Here is a 23,970-nt window from a genome sequence, read left to right as displayed (position 1 = left end):
TTTTAATTTATTGTAAATACATACAAAAAAAAATGTAAATATTGAATAATTTTATATTTTTGATATATTTTCTTTTTCTGTGTGTTTGTTTCAACTTTTCCTATAATATTCTTTTCTCGCTACAGCAATAAATGTAGTTCTTTGTGCAACCACCCCCTCCCCCCACCACCTTTTTTTTTTACTTTACTATTTACTACTATTATATATGTCTGTCACCGTCTGGTTTTCTCCATTGCAAATCAAGCTTGCTTTCGATCTTTCTTTCCAGCTTTTTTTAAGTTTTCCTCTTGGATGTGTCCTCACAAAGCCCTCCCTGCCTCCCTCTCTCCCCCACCTACCATCATCACCCAACTCTGCTTTTATTAATAGGCACCTCCCCACTCTGCCCTCCCAAATCTCACCTCACCTCACCATTAGATAAATAGATAGCTATATAGATAGATTAGTACTGTAACACACCACCCCACCTCTTGATATTCTTCCACCATTAAAATACTGCTACAACAAAGATCAGATTTTTGTCCCCGCAAGGAAATTTTGTGAGTAAAATAGAAGAAAAAGGAATTTGCTCTGGCAATTGCAATTTTATTATTATTTTCTGGAATTCTCTTTGGCCCACTACCTTCTGCTTCTAAACTACTCCTCCTCCGCTGCTAACCTTTCTTTTGGGCTGTTCCCTTTTTTATTTTGTTTACTTTCTGGTCCTCCTTTGGTGCATTTCGCATCGCCATTGGGGGTTCGGAGGTGTTTCAGCCGTCGTTAATATCTAGGTGGTGACCTTATTGTTTCTCCTCCGGGGAAGGTCAAGAGGCGTGAGTTCAGATCACTTGCGGAGTCGGCTGCTTCCTTCTGTATGACTGTATGTATTTGATTCGCTGTTCGATGGATTTGCATCTGGATTCGATTATTTATGTTCCCTTTACTTGGATCATGTGAATGCTTGCTTGATTTTGCTATCTTTTAACCCCCAGAACTTTAGATTCGGATATCGGCTTCAATTCTCTGTTTAATCTGCGCGCCATTATGTTTGATTTATGAAATTCTTAGATTTCTGTGTATTTGGTTTCCCTAAAATAGATGAGGCTTTCGTTGATTGGATGATTTTTGTTTGTTTGTCTGAAAATTATAGATGAAGTGAGGTTTTTCTGCTTTCATTGAGGATAATTGATCTTTTGCTGTGGTTTTCATCGCCATGTTTACTTTCGTCTGAGTTTCATTAGTAGGTGTAGATTAGTGCTCTGTAGCCTGTAATGAATCCATTAGTTGTTGCTGGGATTGCAGTGTTGTATTCAAATCAGTGTGCAGTAACATCGTCTTCCTTTTCCGGCAGGAGCATTAGAGATTTTTGAAGGTCCAATTGGAAACCGATAGAGATTTGGATAATCTGACTGGTTCTTGGAATTATATCTTTCAATGGTTTAGTTATTGTCCATAACGTAAGACAAGGAGAACTTTTTGTTGTTGCCTAGCTGTCGAAAATGCCCTCCGGAAATTTAAGCGGTGAATTGTCGAAGAAATATTGGGGTGTAAAACTATGGGTTCTCATTGGCACATCTGTGGGTGCATTCATTGTTCTTATTCTGGGGATCTTGTCAATATGGGTAATGTTTCGAAGGAAATCTAGAAGGACCTCGGATAAGCATTCGGGCTACCAAATACCGAACATTTCAAAGGAAATCAGGGTCGATCGTGTTGGAAATCAAAGTGCACATGATCATCAAGAAAGTGTAGTTTTGACTGTAAATGATAAATCAAGTGACAAGAACTCAGAGAAGATGCTGGTACATTTGGGCAGGAATAAATCGAGCGACGCTGATGCCATTAGTCAATGCAGCTCAATTTATCATCATGAAAGGACTTATAGTTCTCAGTCCGGCGATGAACTGTTGAATTATGGCCATGCCAGAAAGCAATCTTCTCAGTCATATGGGATTGCCGCGCCATCTCCATTAGTTGGCTTGCCAGAAATATCTCACCTAGGGTGGGGCCATTGGTTCACACTTAGAGATCTTGAAATAGCAACGAATCGTTTTTCTGCTGAGTGTATTATCGGGGAAGGTGGATATGGTATTGTTTATCAAGGCAAATTGATCAACGGCACGGAGGTAGCCGTTAAGAAACTTCTTAATAATCTGTGAGTACTTGTCTCTATCATGTTTCATTTTTCGCCAAAGATTTTGTCGTGTTGCTGTTTATGGTTGAACTATGTTGCAGTGGGCAAGCTGAGAAAGAGTTTAGGGTCGAAGTGGAGGCCATTGGCCATGTTCGGCATAAGAATCTTGTTCGGCTTCTTGGTTATTGCATTGAAGGGGTTCACAGGTGAGTCGACTATGAGATTATACTTTAAGCCCACTTTGATTAGCTTTTATGCACTACTACGTTCCAATTTGTTTCCTTTTTTCTTTCTCCTTTAGGTTTTATGGTCTTGAGTGATATATTAGTTTGTGTTTTCTTTTAGCTGAACTTGCATTACTTTAATTTCGAAGGATGTTGGTGTACGAGTATGTAAACAATGGAAATCTGGAGCAGTGGCTTCATGGGGCAAAGAGACAGCAAGGCATCTTGACATGGGAAGCCCGCATGAAAGTTCTACTCGGGACTGCAAAGGCGTAAATATTTTTCTAACTAATGAGTACTTAGACCACCAGTGTTTTCTTATTCTAAATCTGACCAAGATCGATAATTTTGCTGTTGTTTTGTCCAGGCTTGCTTATCTGCATGAGTCTATAGAGCCGAAAGTCGTCCACCGCGACATAAAATCCAGTAACATCTTGATTGATGACGAGTTCAATGCGAAAGTTTCTGACTTTGGCTTGGCTAAGCTGTTGGAATCCGGAGAAAGCCATATCACGACGAGAGTAATGGGCACGTTCGGGTATTTGCTTTTCTCAGCATTTTTATACGTAAATATTTGAGTCTGCACCTATTTGGGATTTTCACAATTAGGATTCTACATTGATTGTAGTTATGTAGCTCCCGAATATGCAAATAGTGGTTTGTTGAACGAAAAGAGCGACGTTTACAGTTTTGGTGTTCTGTTATTAGAAGCAGTCACCGGAAGAGAACCTGTTGACTACGCTCGTCCGCCCCCTGAGGTACTATACTATTAAGTTTTTCCGAAACCCAATTTTTGCAACCACAGCTCTGCTCAAAGGAGAATGGCTGAAAAGTTTGCAGATTGTTGTTTTACCAAGCTATATTGAAATCTGTTGCAGGTTAATCTTGTGGAGTGGCTGAAAGTGATGGTCGGGAACCGGAGAGCAGAGGAGGTCGTTGACCCTGACCTTGAAGTTAAGCCCACGACTCGAGCTTTGAAACGCGCGCTTCTAGTGGCACTTAGGTGTGTTGATCCTAATGCAGAGAAACGTCTCAAGATGAGTCAGGTTGTCCAAATGATTGAATCCGATGAATTTCCCTATCGCGAGGTGACATTCTTTATTGATACATTTGGTTCAGCATTGTCGTTTCCTTGTGTTTCTATATATGGTAGATGATTACATGTTTGTTGCCGGGTACAGTTTTAAGTGTATGTGTGAAATGTCATTCTACTTGAAATGTCGGAATTTTATCGCCTGTAGGATCGAAGGAATAGGAAGAGCAGGACGAACCTGGAGATCGAATCAATGAGAGAGAGTGCAGGTTCAGCTGAGGTGGAAAGCCGGGGCGGCCAGTCGGCGAGCCATGCATCGGAAGAGACGAGCAACGGCCACAACTGACTGACTGATCGATGGGCGCCATAACTCTGGTGAAATTATTCTTTTCTGACCATCTTTTTCATGTGTTTACAAGTTTGGAAATTTGTTCCTGGAAGATTCTTTCTTGCTTGACAAAAACCGGCTGGAAATATATTGAGATTTTAGCAGTGCCGAGACAGACAGAGAGAGTTTAGTTGGAGAAAAGGAGGTGATTGTGATTGTGATTGTGATGTTTGATTTGTATTTATTTATACTTACTGATGATTACAGAATTGCTGAGGAACTCATGTTTTGTCTACCTGTTGATCAACAAAATTATATACATTATATATTATGTATGCTGGGCAAAATGCAAATTTCAAATTCCAAGTCAGAAATGGTGCTTATCGGCGCTAACGATGCAGAAGGAAGCTCCGGCGAACTCGCCGGAGCACGGCTTGATATTTTGAATCCCATACTCGGCCTGGCCAAGTCGATGTCTCTTCGCTGCGCGGTTCAGCTCCGAATCCCCGACATCGTCCACCGGCACGGCGAACCGGCGCCGCTCCGGCATCTCGCCGCCGCCCTCGGCATCCACAGTGTCAATAAGGTTCGCTGTCTTCACCTCCTGCTGCGAATTTTAACCCAGTCCGGATACTTAACGGAGGTCCGAATCTCCCCGGCGGCCGGCGGGGATGAGGAAGAAGATAAAGTGGGATACTTGCTTACTCCGTCGTCCCGTATTCTCCTCGCCGGCGACCGTTTCAGCCAAGCTCCATTCGTGCTGTCCTTTCTCAGTCCGGTTCTGATGAATCCATGGGAGTCTTTGAGCAGATGGCTGGAGGACGACGAGGCGTCGGCGGCGACGGCGACGCCGTTTGACATGGCCAACGGGAGGAGCAGGTGGGACGGGGAAAGCAGCAGCGAGCAGGCGGCGGCGGCGGCGTTTGACCTCCTGTTTAAGGAGGCGATGGCGAGCGACGCGCGGCTGGTGGGTGATGTTCTTGTTAGGGATCGGAGAGGATTGTTGGAAGGGTTGGAGTCGATGGTGGATGTCGGAGGAAGCACCGGAGAGCTGGCCAAGGCAATTGCGGCGGCTTTCCCGGAGATGCGCTGCACAGTTCTTGATCTTCCGCACGTCGTCGGTGGCTTGGTAGGGAGCGGAAACCTGAATTTTGTCGCCGGAGATATGTTTGAGTTTATTCCTCCGGCGAGTGCAGTTTTGATGAAGGTACCTACGTTCGACACTAACTAATTTTAAAATCCAATGCTTTGCCTGCCAAGTATATTCACTACTAAACAAACTTTTTAAAGAAAATAAAAATAAAATCTTTGAACATACTCTTCAGAAAAAAGATAAATAAATAATACAAAATTGATTTATTATTATCTAAACTATAAAACTAAATATTTTTTTCCATTTAATAAATTTATGGTTTTTTTTTAATAATCTAATAATAATATTTTATTTACTTATATAATAAAAAGTACATATTAAGATGAAAAATTAAAAAGATAAATTATACTCCCTTTGTCGCATAACTATAGTCTTGATTGAGTTGAAAACGAGATTTAAGGAATATTGATATTATATTGGTAGTCGGTAAAAAAGTATAAATAAAAGACTTTTTTGCTCTTGTGAGTGTATTAGTGTAAAAAATAGTGACAATTGTGTAATAAAAATGAAAAAGCTTTTATGAATATAGTTATTTATGAAAATAAGACTATTGTTTTGGAATGGAAAATAATGGTAAAATAAGACTATTATATTGTAACGGAGAGAGTACAATATTTCTTTGCATTTAAGTAAAAATACACAAAATATATAGTATTTTATTTATTACATAAAATCCAATTGTGTTGAATTAAAATTTGATGGTAAATATAGACTTATATATTATGTAAATTTTATATATAAAAAAAAAAAAAAAGTAAAAGATCTTAAATAGTATTCCTTCCACCAGCTTTTTCTATTTTCGAATATTTCAAATAATATATATTTTTTTAAATATAATTATATACTTTAATAAAATTTTAAAATTTAAAATTTAAAATTTTATTTTATTTAAACTCTAGTCATTTTATTCTTAATTTATAATTATTTTTACTAGTAAATTTAATGTTTAAAACTTGGTGTATAATTAAAGTGGGCAAATTAGTTGAGGACTGAGATATTATATTTTTTAATAAAATAAATAAATTATCAATTCTTTATTTTTATAATTTTGGTAAAATAAAATAATAATTTGTTTTAAAAAAATTATAAAATGAAAAATTAATTAATTAATTATTTTATTAAAAAAGTCTATTTAATATATTGATCTATTTTATTAGTATAAAACTTATATATAATTTACACCTAAGTATTATATTTGTTGAAAGAGAGTGTTTAGTTCAAACTTTTGAATGTATGAGAAAGTAATTTCACTTATTAAAATAAAAACTAAACATTTTGTAAATTTTCATTAAAATCCAAAAAATATTATATAATTTACCAAATTTAAAATTTATGCCCAAAAGTTCAATCACAGTACACATGCTGCGGGTGATTTAGGGTTCAAAAGAATATTAATGATATATAAATTAAGGCCCTATATGAAGTGGGCCCTAGCATGAACCTAGTCTAATCATCAAGATTTGCAAGGCGAATCAAAAGTTCAAAATTATAGATAAAGAGAAAATACTATATCCAACTTACAGATTAAAAAAAAAAAAAAAAACACATGAAACATGTCCGTACAATCAAGAAACTAGCTATGTAGTGTGTATCTCTGTCCTTAAAAGTGATCTTCCATTTTTATTTGCTGAACAAATATCCATAAAAAAAAAAAAAAAAAAAAAAAAATTCAAAATTTTCATTGAAAAAAATCTTATACAATTATTAAAAAATAACAATAATAGAAAATTCACACACAACTACAGCAGCGACACATTTTGTATAATAGAATTTAATCAATTTTCTTAAATTTTCATCAAGTAACATGTATCTACAAAAGAATGTTCTTGTATTCATATAGACTTTGATCTTTGATTCTTTTTTTCTCTTATTTTTATTTAATATAACAAATTCAAATAATAATATAACAAATAAATTATGTTGATTTGAAATATCAATTTTCATTTGTATAATAAAAATTTGAAATAAATGTATCCTCCAATATAGTGGATATTACATTGCTGGAACGACGGTGAAAGTCTCAAAATCCTAAAAAAATGCAAAGAAGCAATCCGAGGCCATGGGAAAGGAGAAAAGGTGATGATCATCGAGACGGTGGTTGACGAAAGCAGTGCCAATCAAAACCAAAGGGCGTATGAAACTCAACTTTTCTTCGACATGGAGGATTTAGTTCTCGTCCCTGGAAGAGAAAGGACCCAAAAAGAGTGGGCAAAACTATTCCTTGATGCTGGATTCAGTGGCTACAAAATCTTTCCAATATTGGGATTTCGATGTCTTATTGAGGTATATCCATGATGGGTCATACAGAATTTGAGAGTTTTAAGCAAAATTTAAGTTCGAATAAGTCCACAAGAATGGTGAGAATCTTGTTTCTTGGGCAAAGATTCTTTCTTTTCAGTTTCAACATTTGTCTTTAATGCCGATTGAATCATTCTTGTAATTGAATTTTGGGCAATTGAACTTCAATCACCTCTTGTTGTCGTGGCATTCGACAATGGATTATGTACACGGTAAGTATTCTTTCAGCAGCTTCACTGAAACAAACAATAAATGGGAATGCTGAAAAGAAAATTGGGAAGAAAAAGAGGATTCACAAAAACGAAGAAATTAGAAATGGCAAAAAGAGACAAGGCAAGGGCAAGGATGAGACAGCGGTAAAAACAAGAGGCGCCTACAATTTAAGAAGACAAGGCAGAGGAAATTATGGCCTTTAGTTTTACCCAAGTTTTAACCTTTTCGCTTTGTCCACATCTCTCTCTCTCCCACACCCTTTCCTGTTCCTCGTGATTCGTGTTGCCCGCGCGTTCTCTCTCTGTCTCTCTCTCTTCTCTGAGACACACACCCCAATTACATTACAGATAGGAGTGAGTTTCCATGAGTAAGAGCTGTTTGTCTGGCGCTCTGTCTCTCCCTGTGTCCAAAGGGGAATAAAAAGTGTATTTAGACTGTGTCTCACCCAGAAAATCCTTTTGAACGAATACTGTGTATGTGAATCTGTATGTGTTCATACTCCTGCTGCAATTTACACTGCCATCTCCACCCCTACCCCCACCCCAACCCCCTTTGGCTAATTTGGGTTCTCTGAAAGCAAGCTTCTGTCCATGGCTGTGACATTACTTGTTCAACTATATTTTCTGGGAACATTGGGTTTTCTTCCTAAAGGTAAGGTTCTTTCTGTGCCAAGACAGGATTTTAACTTGTATCTTGCTTTCTATTAAGCTTTTGCTGTTATGCGACGGATTCTTGATAATTTTGGGTTTAGGTTTAGTTTCACGGAACCATGAATTTAGCTTACTTATGTAGAAACCGGATCTTTCTCCTGCTGACTGACTGGTTTTTCTTGTCTGCATTTATTTTTATTTCATTTTCATCTTTTTGATGGCTATCTGATTTCTTTGTGTGCGGTGGCTAGGATGGACTTTGAATTCTTGAATTTAATCTCTCTTTGGATCCAGACATTTTAGTAAGATGGTTTCTCATTTTGTTAATTTAAGTACATTTTGTGTGTGCCATTTGGCAAATGGCAGAACAAAAAAGGAGATTGGTTACTGGAAATTTAATGAATTATGTTGTGTGTGACGTTTGAAGCTTTCCGTTTAGGCATGTTGTTGGAAATTCATTTGTTACTTTGTTCTACTAGGAGGGGAAAGGTTCTGTCTTTCCATGTTTAATTGTCCTGCTTACCCATAGAAGCTTGAATCTTAAGACACACAGTTGGGATTGTCTGCGGGAATTGAGGACAAAGGTTGGAGACAATTGTTAACATTGAGATTGGGGTAAATCTCAATTTTCCAGATGTCTTCGAGCTCTTCATAACTGTGGCTCTCTTTCTAATTTCATTTTCAAAATGGTGGAAATAGTGAAGAAAGCATGAATTGTTCCATCTGATTTAAGCCCAAGAGGAAACATTGAATTACAGTGGTGCATTGATCCAAGTTCATTTGGGGACATGGTTGCACTTGGGTAAGCAAATGAAGCAAAGTTCTTAGATTTCAATGTTAGGGAAGTGATGGATAGTAGCTATTCATGAAAGAGGTGATCCGGGGATGTGTTCTACGAGTTTTATATATAAAATTTGGGCTATGATTGTTACATTTTTATAGTTCTTTAAGCTCTAACATTGTCACATTTGACTTCTTTGTTAACATTAGGAACACTTTAGACCATCTTGGGTGCTATACATTAAACAAAACATGATCCATTAAGAGATGTTATATGGCCTGGAAAGTGAGAAATTATGTCAAGAGAGCCACGAGGCTTCAACCCCAAATTGGAATTAGAAGCAAGAAAGCTCAAAGATAGTGTCCTAAAAAACCATTTAGTGAATATTGTTGATGAATCCATTGAACTAAACAAGAAAAGTAGAAAAGGTGAAACAAGGGAGAAGGTTATCGAGAAATTCTCAATCTTGAAGGGTATTTAACAACACGAGGTAAAGAACTTATCAAAACTAAAGGAGATATCATTGTGCTCGAGGAAGTTGGTGTTAAGGTTGTGATCATAGTTACTGATGATTAAGAAGGCGTGAATCGTCAAGAGTAGATCCAATTTTGGGGGCTTTTGATAAGAATACGAAAATCAAAGAAACTTTGGAGTTTGCGACGAACTGATAAGATAACGAATAAATTACTTACACTGACTTACGGTAGCACATTTTGTATGTAGATTGGAAGCATACACGCCAGATCTACCCAACTTATTACATTGTCATGTAACAAATTTAAGAACATAGGAACGATAAACAACTTAACAAATACATCTTTATGTCTGTGGTTACACAATTTTAAATCTTCATATGAATGATGCATAAACTATTGCATGAATAAGCACATATATAGTTTTTGGCTCTTGTCCTTGGCTTTGCAACTAGACTAATGTTTGATCAGTTAACTGTGAATTATATCATCAAATTGTTCTTGACCTCTTTATCCAGGTGTCGAAATGGCTGTGCTGCTTCATACTCAAGAGTTTGGAGCTTTTCAACGCTTACATGGATAGTATGCCTCCGTAGGGAAAGATCGATGTAGATTGATAAATATATCTTCATTGACTCAAGTAGGGAATGAAGCCATTGGTCCGCGAAGCATTTTAGCTAATGTAACATATCATCGTCGAGAAATCTTATAACAAGATCCACATGATAACAGTTTTGCATATTCGGGTGCTCTAAAATTTGAAATTATTCCAATGTTTCAAATTAGCTCGATCCATCGCATGCATGGATACGTGCAGGTAGAAAGAAGTCTATTTTTTCATTGCCCATTAACCATATGATAGCCACATAGAATTCATCTAAGCTATAAAGTTATCAGGGTTTGTATAAGCCATTTGCTTGGTCGGAAATGATTACAAAGATATTACAATTGTGGATGAACTCGATCTATTTTATTTCTTCCTTGTCTGCGTGTGGTGACGAGGATTTAGGTGAAATTCTGATGGGCATTCCTCGAGATGGAAATGGAAGAGGATCGACAGTGATGGGCTCATCAGGAAACTCCAAAGACCAATGGTATCTAGTCACCACATAGTGCACAAGTATGAGTATATTTAGCTTAGCCAATTGGTATCCTGCACACAGTCTTGGCCCTCCCCCAAATGGCACATAAGCATATGGCTGAATTGGCACCTCGAATCTTCTTGGATTGAAACTCAATGGATCTTCAAAATACATTTGATCATAGTGTGTCCCATATGCAGTCCACAATATCTGCATTTTCATGAACAAAAATGGAACTTCATGGATACGTATGTATTATTTATTTATTTATCAAATTTTTAGTTAGGTAAGACAGGCATTTATATAATCTAACAAATAGTTCTAATTTGTTAAGCTGAATTTACCTTCCATCCTTTGGGGATGGTGTATCCCCCGAATTCGATGTCGGCTATCGCCTTCCGGAAAGACCCGAATATCGGAGGGTGAAGCCTCATGCTCTCGCTCGCTACTTGCCACGTATACCGCATCCTCCTCGTGTCCTCAAGCGTTAGCATTTGCCCGGGCTCTTTTCTACGCAATATTTCTTCGTGTTCTGATATAGTATTCAAGAAACGACCAAAATCTTAATATTTCTATTAAACGATTATCTCACCTAAAAGTTTAATTTTATCGGTACCTTTCAGAAGGGTCGAGTAGCTGCTCGGATGATGAGCCAACATCCGGAAAGTCATGGCAATGGCGAACGAAGTCGTGTCGTGCGCTGCAAACACAAGCAACACGATGTTGTCGACAACTTCCGTTTCGCTAACTTCTCCTCGAATCTGCGCAGCAACCAACTTGGAAAGAAGAATACCTTCCTCGGCCTCGGTACCCTTCTCCAATTCGTTCCTCTTGCGCCGGATGATGTCCACGAGCATCTTCTCAATCTCTTTCCTGGCTCGCCTCGCCCTGGAAAATTTCGACCCCGGAAAGCTGACAGGGGCGGCGAACACACCTTCTAGAACCTTCTCGAACATTTCGAGCATTCCGGGCTTCACCTCAATCCCGAACAAGCATTCCAGGACGACGGTGAATGTCAGAAGTTTCGTAAGACTATACAAGCTGATACTTTCCCTGCAATTCCAATACTTGTCCAGGTGCATTTCGACGGTTTTGCATATCCTCGGCACGAGCCCGTCGAGCCCCCCAGGGTTGAGGCATGCAGCCACAATCCCCCGGAGGCGACGGTGAGCCTCCCCCTGTTTTTCCATAATGGAATTCTCCCCCATCAGCTGGACCGACGAGGTGGGCCACGAGCTGATGACTAATTTGAACTCGTTCGACAAGAAGAACTTGTTGGCCTCGGCGCCGCTCACCACCACCGTCGGGTGCCCCATCAGCCGTGTCTTGAAGGTGTTGCCGTAGGTTTCGATGCGTGTCTTGATGAACTCCTCGTACAATCTGTTCTTCCTCTGTGCTTTGCAGAAGTCCATGGTTTCTCCAATCCAGGGGAGCCCGAGATTGCCTGGAGGCTGCTGCTTCTTCTTCTTCCTCTCGGACATAGCTTTGTCCCACCCCATCCAAATTAACACTAAAGTGACAGCAATGAAGATCGAAAAGCACAAGTAGACAAGAGAGTTCATGTCCATTGTCGCCATTGTTGTAGTAAACCTGCTTACTGTCTGTTCTATTACAGCCTACATATATAGAGCACAATGTGTATCATGTTGTGAGGTCAACTGGCAATCTTTTTGGAAAGATTGGTCGGCAAATCACTGAATGATTAAGGTACTACATTTCCCGTCATGATCTAATTATTATTAGGTTATATATATTATATATATATGTATGTATAGATATGCCTTCTCTTGTAGGAAAAGGGAATTCTTTTTGGCTCCGTCGTCATGATTGACAGATAATCACTGATGACATGGATGAGCATGTGCAGCCTCATTTCAGCTATTTCAATTCATATTACAGCCCTTAATCTAAATCATCCATCATCATAATATATCTGAGGGTTGACTAAATGTATAATTTTAATGTACAGCTGCCGCTCGCAGAGGGCGGCACATTAGTCAAAACCAATTTAATGGGAGGTATCCCTGCGTATCTGCTTTCTCTGATAATCAAACCCTAAGCTGTAATGTAATAATCATGGAAAACAAAAAAAAAAAAAAAAATGTCAAAGTAAGTGGGTAATTGTAATTTACTCAAAGAGGATCGCTTCCCAACAAACGGGACTCAATTACCTCGCGATTATCCGGTCATGTCATCGAAAAAATTAAGTTTGAACTAAGAGATATGGAGTATATGAAATCGTTAGTAAATCGCAATGAAAATATGGGCACGTGCATCAGATGCACCAATTTCCCATTTTATTTATTTAAACACACCCACCCACCCACCACTGTGATTTGGTTGGTGTTGAAGGTACGTATGTTGCAGCTCATCATTAATTAATTTATTTATTAATTAATTGTGGCTTACTTAGGATAATAGTAATAAAGAAAATGTGGGATTCCTTAATAATGCGGTTTCATGAGGCGGAGATATGTGTTAAAGAATAAACAAGTGGTTGACCGACCAAACCAGAGTATTATTTACGTAAATTTTACGTATGGTAATTAGAAAATGACAAAAAAAATTAAATAAGGCGTACGTGGATTCTACGTGGGTGTGTTTTTTAAAAGGTGAGACTGACGACATGCCTATCCTATTCTTATTGCATGAAAGAAAGTTCCCGATCGATCATGTTGTGTCTTATATATATATATATACTATATATGTGGATCCAAAACAAGTAATGTAATTAATATATATATATATATATATTGATTCCCAATCAAACCCTCTCGGATTAAAAGATTGTCTGCACCGTCCAAATCCTTCTAAGAACAAACACATCAAGGTCAACTCAACCTTTAATTCTCAGTAAGTTGTCTGCAAATATTGCAACTTTAGGATTACATGACTTTTAACACAGATTTGTTTCGATCTATGATCTTATTGGTTCTATTTGCAGTGAAGATAAACTTGTGCTCATTTAGTTATATGTTCTTCGAAACTTTTTGGACATATATCATGCTGCTTCTTGCCAATGACAAGAACTCTTAATTAGCTTGAAAATGAATGGAAAGCATAACAGTGTTCTTACAATCACCAATTGCCTAGCTATTAGGCATTCGGCAGGTTCAAATTAATATCCTTGACAGCTAGAGATCGATGTTTATATATATAGAGAGAGAGATAGATGGATAGATCCACCATCCCTCACCTCATTTAAAATATTTATCAGTACATGGTTTGCCTTTCTTCTCCAGCTCTCTGAGATTTCAGTGTCCCCATAACTGTGCTCAACTGTCGCTAGCTACCTGCATTGTTGTTTTCAATATAAACGAGACAATTTGTATATATATATATATATATTTACAAGTATAATACTACATATGTTGAGACAAATAATGAAGGTCTATCAAGAATGATAACGCGTGTAAGCAATTTGATGCAAGAAATTCAATGAGCCCACGCCCATCATCAATTTTTTGAATTGCAATTCATCTTCTCAACTACTCATTTGCCTCATCAACAATTATTTACACTTTTTTTATCAATTAAGAAACTAAATGCATATATGTATGTATGTATTATGGGCTCTGATCAGACAGCCATTTTTTTCATTTGTTAATTGTTCCACCAAGATAGAATAAAATAGGCATTCATTGTTGTATTTAAAATCATCAACTAGTTGCTTTTTTGAATCAATGGTTAGGTTCTTCTGTTGCAGATGCTAACAAGTCACAAATTAGATCAATATTAGTAATGGTTAGGATTTGGGAATGGGTTTATTATTTAACGTAACTAATCGACCAGTTTCTTGATGCGGTGGAAACATAAGTTATAGTGTGATGAGAATTAAATGGGAATTTAAATGCAGCAGCAGCAACAGATACAACAAACCACACACTTGTTACCTGCTTCCATTAATTAAATTTACTTCACTATTATGATGTCCCATTCTTGCCACTATATATAATATATATATATATATATGTACCTGTCTTATTCTTACATATATCTTGGTCGTCTTTTGCAGAAGAATATGGAGAGAAAGATTGCTGTTCTTGTTGCATTGCTGATCCAAAACTGGATCATCATCCCTGCAATGGCGGCTGCTAGCTTTGACGATCAGAAGAACTTCTTCTTCCCACCTTACCCTTATCCAGGAATTTCTCCCCCAGGTTAAATTAATTCATCCCGCTCTCTCTCTCTTACATACACACTCACAAACAATATATATATATATATTTATCTGATAATCAATATCTATCACAGTTTCATACCCGTCTCCTCCAACACATGCTAACCACGGCGGTGGCGGTGGCGGCGGCGGCACACAGCATCACCCCCATACTCCATCCCCGCCAGGAGGCGGCGGTGGAAGTGGTGGCGGAGGATACCATCATCCTCCTCCAGGGACGACGGCGACTCCCGGAGTAGTGACACCACCACCATCACCGCTGCTTCCATTAAATCCAAACTCGCCGCCATTCACGTGCACGTAAGCTCAAATATATATACACACCATATCAATATCTACCATAATTAATCGTGAAATTTGTCTGCAGTTACTGGAGGAATCACCCGACGCTGATTTGGGGATTGATGGGGTGGTGGGACACCATGACCACCGCATTCGGCGTCGGCAGCTTGCCGGCGGCGGGGCCCGGAGCTCGTATGAACTTGCTCCAGGCCCTTTCGAATACGCGCAAAGACGGCTTCGGACAGCTCTACAGGGAAGGAACAGCAGCTTTGCTCAACTCCATGATCGATCACACCAAGTTTTCTTACACGAGCTCGCAAGTCAGGGACGCCTTTGTTGCTTCGCTTACCTCAGAAAAGGCTGCTGCAGCTCAAGCACGTCTCTTCAAGCTCGCAAACGAAGATGGAAGAAGATCATAGATCTGATCAGATCAGTCAAGACTCGATTCTGATCCCCAATTAGGTCATTTCTCTACAGTTTATCGACGTTGCAGCTTATTCTAAGTTTCTTACCCTAATTGTTTTTGAGTTTTTGGTATGATGTTTTTAATTTATTTAATTTCATTTCCTGTTGCAATTTGGGTGTAATGTTTAAGGGTCGTTATGGAGACCTAACCAACGTGCATCTTGCCTTTATAGTTCTTGAATTGCAGTGATTAATGTTTGTTGCATTTTAGCAATAAATTAATTATTATTTTTGTACGTTACACTCATAAATATTTATTTTTATTAAAATAAAAATAATTATTATATACTGAAATATTCTTAATTTTTATAAAAATATAAAATAATATTATATTTTTAATCTACTGAAAAAGGTAAAACAGTATTCATAACGAAGTCGTGTGATAATAAATTAAACTAATAAATAAACTAACATCAATTGGGTAAAAATTGATAAAATAAATATGTTAAATCTATAATAGTACGCTATTATAGATTTAAAGTGATTTTAAGATTAACTTATGAAAAAAGTGAACTCGAATTTTAAAATGAAATGTATGATATGTCTCTACACAGACACAATCATACTTAAACCTGTGGTCCAATCGAATCTAAGTCCTAACCCTGACATGTAACCCGGCGCCCGCGACCCGGTCCAAGTTGTTGACCCATATTTATTTTACTAGACTTGCTTCTAGCCGTCTGGGTATTGAATCTGAGCCATCCATTTATTAAACCCTCCATATAAATTGTGGAGAGAGAGTATTGTGCTGTTTCATTCATTTACATACATCCATGCATAATTTTTTTCTCTAATCACTCTCCACTCTCACGTTTCTTTCTTCATCGATGCTGGCGCCTTTCCTCCTGTTTTTGTGGAGCTTTCAAAGGCGTATTTCCTTCCCCTGTGTCGATTTGAATTGCAAAGGGTTCGAATTTTGCCTTCGGTTTGTGTAGTTTCTTTTTTTTAGGCCACTGTTTTTAGGTCGCTTTATTTTTCTTATCTTGTGGGGTTGTTTTGTTGGTTTAGGTCAAGGTTTAGGACGGGTTCTTTTGAGTTTGTCGGTGTTTGTGCTAATTTTGTAGTTCTTGGGAGGTTTGAAAACTGAGCCTAAAATCAAATTTTAATTGAAACTTTTGTTTGATTTTTGTTGATTTTTTTTTAATAAAATTAATTTTATTCAGCATTTATTTCATAACACAAACAAATTCATAATGTTAAAAAGATACTTAGAAAAAAATGAGGAATTAATAATGAATGACCTAATGATGTCCCGTAAGACTCGTGAACGTGTTAATAGTGATTAATAAATGAGGAATTAAGATACACTACATTGATGATTTTATTTATTTTTCATGAATACATTACCACATGAGAACTTCCAACACAAATCTCAAAATTCTCATCATTTCAAAGGCCTTGTCATTATTTACAAGTAATCATCAATACAAGATTCATAATTTTTTGTTTTATATTTCAAATTCAATTTTATGTTATTCACTCCATATATATATATAATTTTTTTATAAAAATATATTAGTTTATTTACAAAATATACTATATATAAATTAAATCTCAAATCAAAATCTTATCAAAACCAAACAAATCCATAAAAATCTGACTTATTTTAAAATTTTACACAAATATCATTAGGCTTGCAAAATAGTAACTACAAAAATAATATATAATATATATTATGTGCAAATTCTGTTCCTCTCGTCAAAGTCCTAAAAAAAATAAATTACATCTCCTCATAAAGCACCACCGCAGCCCCCTCCTCCGCCACCGCATCCACCACCACATCCTCCGCCGCCACACCCCCCGCCTCCGCCTCCGCCGTGGCCAGCTGTGGCACCAACACCAACCGCGTCAGCAGCCACCAGCATGACTATACCGCCATCCTTACTGCCCATCTCCACATTACTACGAGGGGCCGCCGGCGGCAGCGCAGTCCGAGATGGAAACGGCGGCGGAGGTGCAGTCCAAGAAGGCAGCGGCGGCGGAGATCTTCGTCTTCGCCTGAAACAAAGACCATCTGAGCATAAACCGAGGAACGACGTAAGAAAGCAGTAGATCCACACTGAACCCACAGTTATGAAGATCGCAGATACAATGACCAATACAATTATTTGCCCGATCTCCATATGTGTGTATATGTATATATATATATATATGTTGGCTTTTAAGCTCAGGGTGGAAGTTCTAAAAGTCGATAAATACTCTTAGACTAGATTTGGAGGTAAAGAAACACAAGAAAAAATTTATGATTTGGGGAGAAAGAATTGAGAACAAAGACCAAGAGTTATATAGTCAATTTGAATGAGTTATAATATACTAAAACATCCTTTTTATAATTTTTTTTTTTTTGCCTACAGTCTATACTTCTCATTTGTTCGGAAAAATTGGACAAAATTATCGTTCTTTAAAACATTAATATTTATTATAGAGCTTGCAATATTGTTTGTCGAATCGAGTCGACACCGAAAGTCAATGAAAAGTAGTACCGCCGGATTGAATCGTGGGTTGCATATCTTTTGTCAATAATGTAGGCATTCGAAATTGTTCAATATTTGACAAAGTTCCAAGAAGAGATATTTTAATCCATTATTTTCTTTAATTTATATGAATTAATATATGGTATCAAATTTTATTTGAATGTTTCATTTTTGATTGGTTTCAATTTTAAATAGAATTGCTCTTGAAGTAACGAGCCCAAGTTGGTTATTTTATTTTTTTCGATGACCCAAGTTGGTTTTAAAATATCGAAATATGGCCCGGACCAGACTTAGCACTAGCAGGCCATCCGGACAGGTCAATCATAATTGAGCTGAAGAAGATTCAATTGATTAATCATATGACATTTTATTTTATTTTTTTAAATCAACCTCCAACGAAAAAATAATCTGCAGTGGAGAATGTTTTGAAAGATTACCTTATCTTAAAAATATAAATAAATAAGAAAGACGATTACCTTATCTTGCAGACATTAGACCACGTGCCTAAATTCTGGCCATTCAAGTTTCGAAAAAATCCCAAGAGTACGACGCTACGATGATGCCATATACCAGACCAGGAAAGAAATGTCTACGACGCCCCAGGGCTCTCCTGTCCGCGCCAATCGCCATTGTGCTAATTGGGGACCTCACCAAAAACTTCACGTCATCACCACCACTACAAAAACCCTAATTTAAACCAGGAAAAAAACTCCCATCGTTTCTCCAAGAATCAAAATTCTCACAACAATGGCTGCTTCAGGTCTTTTCAAGCTCTCATTTCTCATGAGCCTTCTTCCCGTCTGGCCCAGGAACACCCCCGCGCCGCTTGCCGTATTCCCACCTACCTGCAATCGAATCGAATGTCCGAGCTACGACGTTGTCGGCAAAGGACATGGATTTGAAATCCGTCGCTACAATTCGAGCATGTGGATGTCGACGGAGCCCATTGATGATATTTCCTTCGTCTCCGCCACCAGGACTGGTTTTCTCCAGTGAGTGTCGAAATTAATTATACAATTATCGATCTCATCTTTTTGGTGTTTAGATTAATTGGGGGCTGATTGATTATTTGATTCCAGGTTATTTGATTACATTCAGGGCAAGAATGACAATCACGAGCAAATAGAAATGACTGGTCCAGTTAAGACACAAGTGAAGCCCAGCGACGGGCCGTTCTGTGCTTCGTCCTTCATAGTGAGTTTCTACATCCCCAAGAAGAACCAGAAGAATCCTCCTACAGCAAAAGGCCTCCATGTTGAAGATTGGGGTGTCACCTACATAGCTGTACGTCAATTCGGCGGTTTTGTAATGGACGAGGATCTTGGAAGGGAAGCTGCTGCATTGTATGCTAGCCTGTCAGGAACTGTTTGGGCAAACGCCATTGGTAAGGAGATAACAGAGTACATCGTCACCCAGTACAATTCCCCTTTCGAGTTCCAGAACCGAGTTAACGAAATCTGGTTTCCTTTCGAATGGGAGGCAATTAATGGCATTTAGGATGCATCGAAATGATTTATCTGTGAAACTTATGTTGTAGATTTGAGGTGTGCTGAATAAGGAAGATGGAGTTTTTATGTGTTCTACTTTGTAAGACTTGGAGATTTATAACATGACAGTTAAAAACGATGTCCACTGAAAACAGTGACATTACAGAGGTAGAAAGTGAGAACAACCATTGTCCTAATGCCTAATCAAACATAAAGGCCAGATGATGAATCAAGATTCAATTTTTTCCTACTTATGGCTCTTCTTCTTCCACAGATCTCCCAACATTTTCATGCCGGAGCCCTTTCTCTTACCGCTCCCGAAAACATCATCGGATTCATCAATTCGTCCCTGCGGGGAACCTCCGCCGCCTGCATATCCACTGTCATAATAATGCTTGTTCATTGATCCACACCTCTCGGATATCCGTCTCCCATTGTCTGTGTCCATTTCTCTGGCCAGGACTGATGCTGCAGCATCGGCTGCTTTTCTCCATTGCTTAGTCTGCACGCGCAGCCTCGTCATCTCGGCTTCGAGCTCCTCCTTGGCTTTCTCAGACGCTTCTAGTTTCCTGTTCATCTGCACGGCGTCAATTTTACTTTTTTCAAGCTCTTCATCGGCCTTCTTCAACCTCAACCTCAGTTCCTCGATCGCAGATTCTGAAGATGTTATCTTTAACTCCTCGTCGTCCAGCTGCTGCTTCAAACTTATGTTCTCTTGTCGAAGAACTTCTAGTTCTTTCCCTGCGTCGTCCAATTTCATCTGTAACACATTTATTTCACCATTCTTCAAATCCAATTCAGTTAAAGATGAATTCTCTTCCTCCGAGCAAACAGATTTAAGCTTTACTACATTTTGATCGATAGGTGGCTCGATCTCAGCTTCGAGAGAGAGCTTCTCGATAGGAACTTCAAAGACATCGGTCTCTTCGTCTTCCTCCAAATCCTTAGATGTTTCATTTCCCTTTTTAGCCATGGAATGCTTCTCTTGAACCACTGCTACTTCCCTAACCTTCGCCTGCTTCTTCGACTTCTTCTCCAGCTGTTCTTGAGCAGCTTTCTTAGCAGCTTCAGCAGAGACTAACTGGTTCTTGAGGCTTTTAAGCTCCACCTGTGCTTGGCCAAGTTGAGACTCCAAATCCGCAATGCGAGTTCCCAATTTCTTTTGATGCAACGGATCAGATTGCGAACCTCGTGGGGATCGACCATCGCCTAGTTTCGGGCTCCTCTCAGTCCTCATACGATGATGCCCCAAACTGGAATCCGAGCTCGATGTCCGAAGACCAGGCGGGCCTCGTGTAGAAGAAGACCTCTGAGACATTTCCGTAGCCCTGGTTTTCTCAAAACAAAATTAAACCAAAGATTAATCGCCATAGCAACAAAATTAAACCAAAATGCATCTGCCATGATTATTTATAAATTTACCTTGATCTTGGCATTTCTTCCCTGAAAAAATTAAGCCTTTAACAGCAACGAAAGAGAATGGAACTAGCCAAGATTATAATTTTTGTTTCTTATCTGCATTGTGTGCAAAGAGGAGTGAACATTGGGAAATCAATTCATGGCAGCAATACTCATGATGAAAGCGAAAGAAGCTTAAAACAGTGCAGCTCCAGCTCTGTTGCTAAGATACTTCAGATGTGAATTATTTGTTATAGTCTCAAGGACTTGGACTTTCCCCTGAGGCCTAAAGCCATGCTTTTTTTGAGAAAAGTTAAAGTAGCTTTTACAGTGCAAACTTATTGCAGCCATGCAGATATCCAGTGCAATCAAAAGATGTGCTGGCCTGCCAGCTTGTGTAGGCCATCTCTCAATTCGTGGATGTGAATCTGAAAAGCCCACAAATTTATCTTTTCACTGCTTCTTTGTTCTTTCTTTTTTTCTTTTCAATTTTTTTTGGAGGGTATAAAGATGAATCATTTTGCATCAGCTGAATCTCTTCAATATCAGGAACAAAGAGACAAAAAGAAAAGGTCATAAAAAGGGCCAATGCAGAGGCAACGGATTCCAATATCCAACCCTCTTAACATAGAAAATTTTGAACTGAGTGTGGGATCTCAAAAGTGGATATTAATATCTTGCCAAAGAGGACCTAAAAGATCCTCATAAATCTGAATTAAAAGAATACAACAGAGATGTTCTGAAGTGTTTTTTTAATTGACAACACCACTTTAATGGCTTCAAACGTCTGCTAAAGAAAAGAAGATTTTTTGAAAGTAAATTTTCATTGATCAGCAAGAAATAGGTTAAACAGCCCAGAATCATTAAACTCCTCAGTAGTACAACATTTAATACAGAATACATAAATAAATAAAGAGCAGGAGGGCAGCCATATCTCACCCTGATTGTGCCCCTTGTCGTTTCCCCTTCCCCAGTCTACCCTTTGCGTGCAAAAACTCGAGACCACCAAAAATGGAAGGAAGAAGCAGCGAAACCCAAACAACACAGCAACAAGAAAGAAGATAAAACTGGCGTTTTAATTTTGAAGAAGCGGTTGAATTAATGGCATTTATGAAAACATGTGTGTTTGTATACTGAGTGACAGCTCGTCTGGGGACACGAGAGAGGTGTGCAGTAGTCCTCACAGTACCACTCCCCACCCCAGTTAAGAACAGAGAAAAGCTTGAGAGAGAGAGAGAGAGGGAAGTCCAGTCAGTTTGAATTAAAGGTCTTTTTTATCCAGATACGTTCATTTTAAAATTCGGGGAAGCAAAGAAGACAAACAGTACTTTGAAAGAGTGAGAGAGGTGAGAAGATGGAGACGGAGGTTTATCGTGAATTGAATATTGAGGACAGTAGCAGTAGTAGAGTAGCATTTAGCCCCACCGTATCTCTTCATCAATTATTTATTGATATGGATAACAGTGATTTGACTCCCCTTATGTAAAAAAGTGATTTTTAAAGCTTTGAATTTTGCTTTGGTTTTTTTACTCTACCTATTCTTATAATTCCACCTTTTCTCTAATAGTGTGTGTGAAAATTTTGGAATAGGTATTTTGGTCTGTGATTTTATTTATTTATTTATTTATTTTTGTGTAAAATATAAAGAAGGCTATCATAATATAAAAAAATAGTAATATTCAATAATTTTGTTAAAAAATAAAATATATATATTAAAAATTATATCGAAAATAATTTGAAAAAATAAATCAAAAAAATTAAAAAAATAATATTTTTATTTTTACAAGACTAGTAATATAATATTTTAAAATTAAAACTAAAAAAATATAAAAAAAAATACTATTATATGAGATTATTTAAATATTATTTAAATAAAATTTTAAATCTACTGAGTTTAATCATTCAATTCTTATTTTTCAAGGTATATATTTTATACTCTTAAAAAAATTAATATTCAATATGGAATATTACTCCTTTTCTCTTATATTTATTTATTCATTTGTTTTTTAAAATGAATTTTTAAAAATATTAGTATTATATTAAAATATATGATACAAAAGTAGACATTTGTATAATATATTATAAATTAAAAAAATATATCCACGTTGTTGTTTCTGTTCGTCCCACGTATCATGTTATTTTCATTTATTTGAAAATGATTATACACTTTAATCTAATTTTAAATTTTTAAATTTTATTTTTTTTAAATTTTAATTAAACTAATTAGTTATCTTAATTTTAATTTATAATTATTTATATTATCGATAATTATTTTCACTAATATATTCTTTATTATTTACTAATTACACCTCTCTTAACATACCGTGTCTACAGTGTAACAGGTAGCAGGGACAGAGGGGAGTAGCATATTACTAAAAATAAGAAAACTGAATACTTTCATATACCACGTACCAAAATAAAAAAAAAAAAAAATATTTAATATTACAGACATAATCTATTGTACTTTAAATTTTATTAAAAAAAATCAAATCAAGCCAGTAAACAAACAAATTCAATATATTATTTTAAATCAATTTAAAATTAAATCTAAACAGACCCAACATAAACATATTTTTAAGTATATTGTACTTTAAACTAAAAATTAAATCAAGCTAGTAAACAAACAAATCTAATATACTATTTTAAATGAATTTAAAATTAAAATTAAACTAACCCAAAATAAACATACTTTTGTTCTTTCTCTCGACAAGGTATACCTGTATCTATATGTTATAAATTTGTTATGGAGTTATATTTTAAAATATTATATATAATAATTATTTAAATATTTTTATTAAAATTTAAGGGTTGTTTCTTGGCATTTTTTAGAAAATATTAAAATATAAAATACTTAATTATATTTGTCATTAAATTTAATATAAATTTATTTTTAAACTTTTTCAAAATGTCTGATACTATGTGAAACTAAATATTAGTAATATATAAGCAATGAATTCTTTTTTCTTTTTCTTTTTTTTTTTTTTTTTGTCTCAATGTGAATTTGAATTTGTATCCCATTATATATATATATATACTAATTTTATTAATTTTTAGAAACTCTTTAATAAATTTTTAATAATAGAATCATTTATTTTTTGCCTATCAATTTGTATATTACAATATCATTTTTTTTCAATCTTTATATCCACATAGAATTGCATAACTTTTACGAATAGAAAAAATAAAAATGTAACACATTTTTTTATTAAATAAATTCAAATTTTATTTTTTATTAAAAAAATACTATAAATTTCAAAACAAAGCACACCCTCAACAACTTAAATTGAAGGGTTTGAATTTAAAATTTACCCTTTAAACAAATGAATTTAACATTTT

General features: G+C 36.7%; 7 protein-coding genes across 10 annotated transcripts; 4 read left to right on the top strand and 3 right to left on the bottom strand.

Moving 5' to 3' along the window:
* The first annotated feature begins 251 nt into the window (after positions 1-251).
* On the top strand, positions 252-4,033 carry LOC127240305 (probable receptor-like protein kinase At2g42960). 2 transcript variants are annotated; one of them, XM_051258892.1, is made up of 8 exons: positions 252-859; positions 1,331-2,134; positions 2,215-2,319; positions 2,487-2,609; positions 2,705-2,875; positions 2,966-3,095; positions 3,216-3,425; positions 3,579-4,033. In XM_051258892.1, exons 2-8 carry the CDS (start codon positions 1,479-1,481, stop codon positions 3,714-3,716), a joined length of 1,533 nt encoding a protein of 510 aa, XP_051114849.1. In that variant the 5' UTR covers positions 252-859; positions 1,331-1,478; the 3' UTR covers positions 3,717-4,033. The 2 variants fall into 2 exon arrangements, with proteins under 2 accessions (XP_051114849.1, XP_051114850.1); XM_051258893.1 differs by having other exon boundaries at positions 1,282-2,134.
* On the top strand, positions 3,925-10,225 carry LOC127240307 (trans-resveratrol di-O-methyltransferase-like). Its single transcript, XM_051258895.1, has 3 exons — positions 3,925-4,905; positions 6,838-8,013; positions 9,785-10,225. The coding sequence occupies exons 1-2, from the start codon at positions 3,925-3,927 to the stop codon at positions 7,144-7,146; spliced, it is 1,290 nt and encodes a 429-aa protein (XP_051114852.1). The 3' UTR covers positions 7,147-8,013; positions 9,785-10,225.
* Positions 10,226-10,231: 6 nt separating this feature from the next.
* LOC127240306 (taxadiene 5-alpha hydroxylase) lies at positions 10,232-11,993 on the bottom strand. The gene is made up of 3 exons (XM_051258894.1): positions 10,965-11,993; positions 10,693-10,880; positions 10,232-10,558 (listed from the first exon to the last, which is right to left on the bottom strand). The coding sequence occupies exons 1-3, from the start codon at positions 11,923-11,925 to the stop codon at positions 10,232-10,234; spliced, it is 1,476 nt and encodes a 491-aa protein (XP_051114851.1). The 5' UTR covers positions 11,926-11,993.
* A 2,344-nt stretch (positions 11,994-14,337) lies between these two features.
* LOC127240502 (protodermal factor 1-like) lies at positions 14,338-15,486 on the top strand. Its single transcript, XM_051259220.1, has 3 exons — positions 14,338-14,508; positions 14,603-14,828; positions 14,896-15,486. The coding sequence occupies exons 1-3, from the start codon at positions 14,370-14,372 to the stop codon at positions 15,227-15,229; spliced, it is 699 nt and encodes a 232-aa protein (XP_051115177.1). The 5' UTR covers positions 14,338-14,369; the 3' UTR covers positions 15,230-15,486.
* A 1,519-nt stretch (positions 15,487-17,005) lies between these two features.
* On the bottom strand, positions 17,006-17,398 carry LOC127240485 (uncharacterized). The gene has a single exon (XM_051259192.1). It carries the CDS (start codon positions 17,396-17,398, stop codon positions 17,006-17,008), a length of 393 nt encoding a protein of 130 aa, XP_051115149.1.
* Positions 17,399-18,335: 937 nt separating this feature from the next.
* Positions 18,336-19,375, top strand: LOC127240363 (uncharacterized). The gene is made up of 2 exons (XM_051259007.1): positions 18,336-18,741; positions 18,829-19,375. The coding sequence occupies exons 1-2, from the start codon at positions 18,497-18,499 to the stop codon at positions 19,244-19,246; spliced, it is 663 nt and encodes a 220-aa protein (XP_051114964.1). The 5' UTR covers positions 18,336-18,496; the 3' UTR covers positions 19,247-19,375.
* LOC127240362 (interactor of constitutive active ROPs 1-like) lies at positions 18,889-22,010 on the bottom strand. Of its 3 annotated transcripts, XM_051259004.1 has the most exons (3): positions 21,574-22,010; positions 20,659-20,751; positions 18,889-20,564 (listed from the first exon to the last, which is right to left on the bottom strand). In XM_051259004.1, the coding sequence occupies exons 2-3, from the start codon at positions 20,670-20,672 to the stop codon at positions 19,484-19,486; spliced, it is 1,095 nt and encodes a 364-aa protein (XP_051114961.1). In that variant the 5' UTR covers positions 20,673-20,751; positions 21,574-22,010; the 3' UTR covers positions 18,889-19,483. The 3 variants fall into 3 exon arrangements, with proteins under 3 accessions (XP_051114961.1, XP_051114963.1, XP_051114962.1); XM_051259006.1 differs by lacking the exon at positions 20,659-20,751; XM_051259005.1 differs by lacking the exon at positions 21,574-22,010 and having other exon boundaries at positions 20,659-21,546.
* Between the last annotated feature and the right edge of the window lie 1,960 nt (positions 22,011-23,970).

The sequence above is a fragment of the Andrographis paniculata genome, unplaced genomic scaffold (genome assembly GCF_009805555.1).
Source record: "Andrographis paniculata isolate CXL003 unplaced genomic scaffold, ASM980555v1 Contig79END, whole genome shotgun sequence".
Taxonomy (NCBI): domain Eukaryota; kingdom Viridiplantae; phylum Streptophyta; class Magnoliopsida; order Lamiales; family Acanthaceae; genus Andrographis; species Andrographis paniculata.
The sequence above is the reverse complement of the archived record's forward strand: the minus strand, read 5'-3'. Positions and strand labels throughout refer to the sequence as shown.